At 35.9% G+C, this 4973-nt stretch overlaps 1 protein-coding gene across 1 annotated transcript; it reads left to right on the top strand.

Annotated features, from left to right (window-relative positions):
* Positions 1–2042: 2042 nt before the first annotated feature.
* LOC140856101 (uncharacterized) lies at positions 2043–4329 on the top strand. Its single transcript, XM_073253265.1, has 7 exons — positions 2043–2518; positions 2602–2846; positions 2925–3128; positions 3231–3323; positions 3484–3585; positions 3679–4038; positions 4139–4329. Exons 1-7 carry the CDS (start codon positions 2320–2322, stop codon positions 4214–4216), a joined length of 1281 nt encoding a protein of 426 aa, XP_073109366.1. The 5' UTR covers positions 2043–2319; the 3' UTR covers positions 4217–4329.
* The last annotated feature ends 644 nt before the right edge of the window (positions 4330–4973 follow it).

Here is a 4973-nt window from a genome sequence, read left to right as displayed (position 1 = left end):
ACTATAGAATTGGGATGTGCCCCTATTCCACCTTCTGGAACTGATGTTCATAGACAAATGGATGGCATGAATTACAGCTATGGTAAGCACTCAAAGTCCTTTAAAAAAAGAGGAAGGGATGATGTTGAAAGCTCAGTGCACGAAGGGTTACCAGAGGAAGTCAGTATCAGTACTATAGATGCAGAGTTGTTTCAAGATCCAGACAATTATTTCGAGGATGAAAATGAGGAAGACACACAGATAGCATCTACACAACAGCCAAGTAAACATTTATGGAAAAAATGAAGTATCTTTTTTGACTTACCTTATTGGAAACATAATCTTATTCGGCACAATCTTGATGTCATGCATATAGAGAAGAATGTTTACGATAATTTACTTGGAATATTTTTAAACCTTGATGGAAAGAGCAAAGATAACATGAAGGCACGTCTTGATTTAAAAGAAATGGGTATCCGACAGGAACTTCATCCTAAAATGCTAGCTAATGATAGAATTTATGTGCCTCCTGCATGTTACACAATGTCTGCTCGAGAAAAGGATAATTTTTTGGGAGTTTTGAAAAGTATCAAAGTACCCGATGGATATGCATCGAATATTTCACGATGTGTGCATCTAAAGGATCGAAAACTTTCAAATCTTAAAAGTCATGATGGTCACATATTGATGCAAGATATTTTTCCAATAGCTTTAAGATCGTCATTGCCGAAATAAGTTGTTACAATTGTACTTCGATTATCGTCATTCTTTAAGGCATTATGTTCCAAAGTTATTGATCCTCGGGAACTTGATCAGTTACAATCAGATATTACAATTACACTTTGCCAGATGGAAAAGATTTTTCCTCCTGGATTTTTCACTATTATGGTACATCTGCTCATTCACCTAGCTTCAGAAGTTAAAGTTGGTGGACCGGTACATTATAGATGGATGTATCTTATTGAGAGGTATTATTGCAAACCTTAAATCTTTTGATAATTTTATTAGAAACAACAGCATACTGATATTTTAATAAATATTTAATTCTTGAAGGTATCTTGTGCGTCTTAAAGATTATGTGCGAAATAGAGCCTATCCCGAAGGCTCGATTGCTGAAGCATATATTGCGGATGAATATTTGACATTTTGTTCAAGATATCTTCAAGGTGTAGAGACTATTTTTAGTCGACCTCAACGGCATAATGACTTTGTGGAGAATGCAGAACTGTATAAGTTCTTAACTGCTGGAAAATTCTTGGGAAGAGGTGAAGGTATTGTACTTGATCAAAAATCTTTAGCACAAGCACATCGTTATGTGTTACTTCATAGTGACATAATATCTGACCATCGCAGATTAGTATATTTAAGGAATGACATCAAAATTTAAATTTTATATTAGATATAATGTTATAAATGATATATTTATATTTTATGCAGTAAATTTTTAATTTATCAGAGACGAGCCAATCATAACATTCGTCCTAATGCAAGGATTGAACAGCGATGGTTGGTCGAGTTATTCCCTATGTGGCTTTCGAATCAGGTGTGATTTATATTTAATTATGGGATATATTAATTTTTGATACATATTTAATATCAGATAACTCAACTGCACTTCGTCATATCATTTTTTGTTAGGTATCAAAGATGATGGAGACAAATAATTCAGATGAACTAATAGCTCTTGCTCGAGGACCTAATAAGATTGTGAATAGATATAACGGTTTCATAATTAATGGCTTTAAATTTCATACTAGAGAACGGGAGAAATTTAGAAAAACACAGAATAGCGGTGTTATGGTGGAAGCGGATGGAAAATCCTATTATGGTGCACTTAAAGATATCTATGAGTTGGATTATTATGGAAAATTTAAAGTAGTACTGTTTAGATGTGATTGGATAGACATAAACTCACCAAGGGGTTTGAAACAAGATGCAAATGGATTTACACTTGTAAATTTTTCAAGGTTGATACAAACTGGTGTGTTTTTGAAGGATGACCCATTCATTTTTTCATCTCAAGCTCGTCAAGTATTTTATGTACAAGACGCAAAAGATAAAGATTGATTTACTGTCATCAAAACAAAACCTAGAGACTTATATGATATGGGAAACCAAGTGGAGGATGATGACGATGACACTTATACACAATGTATGCCCTACAATTTTGTGCCAGCTGATGATTTAAATGCTACGACGACGTTGGTTAGAACAGAATTCGAAGAAAACACTACTGCTTGATTGTTACTGGTAATAATTATTTATGATGTATATATTTTGCATTAATTATTGTGTTATTTTACTCCATATATTAACTGATTCTACCTTTTATTTATATAAATGCTAGGTGACATCATGCGTCGCAGGGGACGATATGCTGGTGTGCAGTTCCAGTTTTCACAGACAGAGGCCGGTACGTCTTCTTCAGCACAGCAGCCTGAGGCCAGTTCAGCTGCACAGCATTCTGAGCCCTGTCCTTCATCATCAGCACAGCACGATCCTCCTGTTCATCAGCCAGATGATGAGATACACGTGCAGGGTATATATTGTCTTTCATGTAATTTTTTTTTATTTCATTTTATGTATATTTATGATATAGTTACTTTTATGTATTTTTTGCAGACGGATCCGGGAGAGTACGCCCCAGACGCGGACCCACAGTAGTACGAGATGTGTGGCAGATGCGTGAGGGCGAGAAGATTGTTGTGGAGTGCAATCAGCTAGGTCAGCCAATTAAGAAAGCTGCCTGCTTATTGACTTCATTTTTGGGGATTGTTGCTCGGAGGCCTCAGCTATGTCCGTTGGGCTATGCAAAATGGAATGACATGCTTCCAACGTACAAAGTTGAGCTCCTCCGAGTTATAGAGGTAATGAATTGATGTTCATACTGTATATTAATTGTTAATCATTTATATAATTTATTTCATTTAACTTTTTTTTTATAGAGCAAGTTTGTTCTCCCTCCATCCACTCATGATTTTGTAATGAAGTCTCTCAACCGCAAATGGAAAGAATATAGAGCACAATTGAAGAAGGACTATATGAGACAGGGTATGACAGAGGAGGAGGTTGCTAGGAATTGTCCTCCTGATGTACCACCTCATCAGTGGATGGAGTTGGTTCATTATTGGTTCTCCGAGAGGGCACAGGTATATTATCTGTTTATTATCTTTTTTTCCTAAATATTTTATAAAAATATTGATTTTTATTATATATTGTATATATAACAAGTTTTTTACTTTATTTTACAGACTTATTCTGCTATTGGTAGAGCTGCACGAGCAGCTCAGTCTGTTCCTCATACATCGGGGTCGAAGAGTTATGTACGACTCCGACAGGAGTTTGTATGTTCCTTAAACTTTCATAATTAACTTTTAATTTTTATGTTCAAATATTTATATAACTAATATCATTATGTATCGTGGACCATGTCTGTATCATGATACTCATATATTTTTTTAAATTATCATAACTGTTTGCTTAAAATTGAAATTATTTGTGTAGGAGGATGAGCATGGGAGGGAACCCGGACAAGTGGAGTTTTACCGGATGACTCATACTCATCAGGATGGTACTTTTGTTCGAGATGAGTCGAGAGATTTATATGTACGGCATTATTAATATTATATTTTTTGCAATGATTTAAATTTAATTTTGTTAGCTATTAATGTATAACTCTTGTTTTCAAAAAAAATACAGGAGAGGGCTACATCTCTCATTGCGGAGTGTGACGACGAGTCCGCAGCATCTACGCAGCAGAGCCGTATCGAGGTCGAGGTATTCACAGAGTTGATGGGACCAGAGCGCTACGGCCGAGTGAGGGGTTATGGAGTAGGAGTCACCCCCACTCAGTTATCTGAGGTTAGTAGATATACGCAGCATGCTGCAGCAGATGCTCAGGATTCACGCGTTCGCAGACTCGAGGCAGAGATACAGGAGATTAGACAGAGTCGTGCCGCTGAGATGGAGGAGATGCGACAGAGCCGTGCCGAGATGCAGGCCATGAGGGGACAGATTGATCGCTTTACATCTTTATTAGAGATGTATGGTTCATCTCAGGTAAACACATAATATTAAATATATATTTTTGTATTAATTTAATGATTTATATATTTTATTTATAGATATGCAAATCATGCTTTTGATATGTTTTTTGTAGGCTCCTGGCATATCAGGCACCCGTCGAGATAGCGGCACGTCACGTGGAGACAACGACGACCATCCGCCTGCAGATTGATGTTATTTTATTTTTGTTGTATTTTTATATTTATTTATATTACTCTTGATTGTAATGGACGATTAGTACTTTATTTTTATTTATATAAAATATTATCTTTTGGTTTGATTAAATTTTCTATTTCAGCTTGCTTTTGATGTGAATGATGGTGATTGTACAGGTGTGAATGTGAATGTGGTGATTGTACATGTTTATTGTATTGTACATGTTTATTGTACAGGTGTGATATGATTTCGTACAGGAATGTATTGTATTATTTTTTTTTTTAGATAATATCTGTATTTTTTTTTTCCTCTTAAAACCTTTAACGACGCTTATAAGCGTCGTTAAAATTATTTTAACGACGCTTATAAACGTCGTTAAAGACAAAAAGCCGACGCTTCGAAAAGCGTCTTGGTAGACTGTACTGTCACGCGAGGTCATTAACGACGCTTTAAAGCGTCGTTAAATTTATCTTTTGCGACGCTTTAAAGCGTCGTAAAGATTTACATTAACGACGCTTATAAGCGTCGTTAAATTTGTCTTCTGCGACGCTTTAAAGGGTCGTAAAGATTTACATTAACGACGTTGATAAGCGTCGTTAAGACAAATTTAACGATGCTTTAAAGCGTCGTTAATGTAAATATTAACGACGCTTTAAAGCGTCGTTAAAAAATAACGATGCTTTTAAAAAGCGTCGGCGCTATTCGTCCCCACTCTTACATAGTCGACGCTTTGCCGACGCTTTTCGAAGCGTCGTAAAGCGAAATAGCGACGC

The sequence above is a fragment of the Elaeis guineensis genome, chromosome 3, assembly GCF_000442705.2.
Source record: "Elaeis guineensis isolate ETL-2024a chromosome 3, EG11, whole genome shotgun sequence".
In the NCBI taxonomy this organism is placed as follows: Eukaryota; Viridiplantae; Streptophyta; class Magnoliopsida; order Arecales; family Arecaceae; genus Elaeis; species Elaeis guineensis.
The sequence above is the reverse complement of the archived record's forward strand: the minus strand, read 5'-3'. Positions and strand labels throughout refer to the sequence as shown.

Bases quoted from the DNA above. Each gene is read 5' to 3' on its own strand.
- LOC140856101 (XM_073253265.1), top strand. From the start codon at position 2,320: ATGCTAGGTGACATCATGCGTCGCAGGGGACGATATGCTGGTGTGCAG. The intron at 2,847-2,924 runs GTAATGAATTGA...TTTTTTTTATAG, and splicing joins AGCTCCTCCGAGTTATAGAG to AGCAAGTTTGTTCTCCCTCC. The intron at 3,586-3,678 runs GTACGGCATTAT...AAAAAAATACAG, and splicing joins ATGAGTCGAGAGATTTATAT to GAGAGGGCTACATCTCTCAT.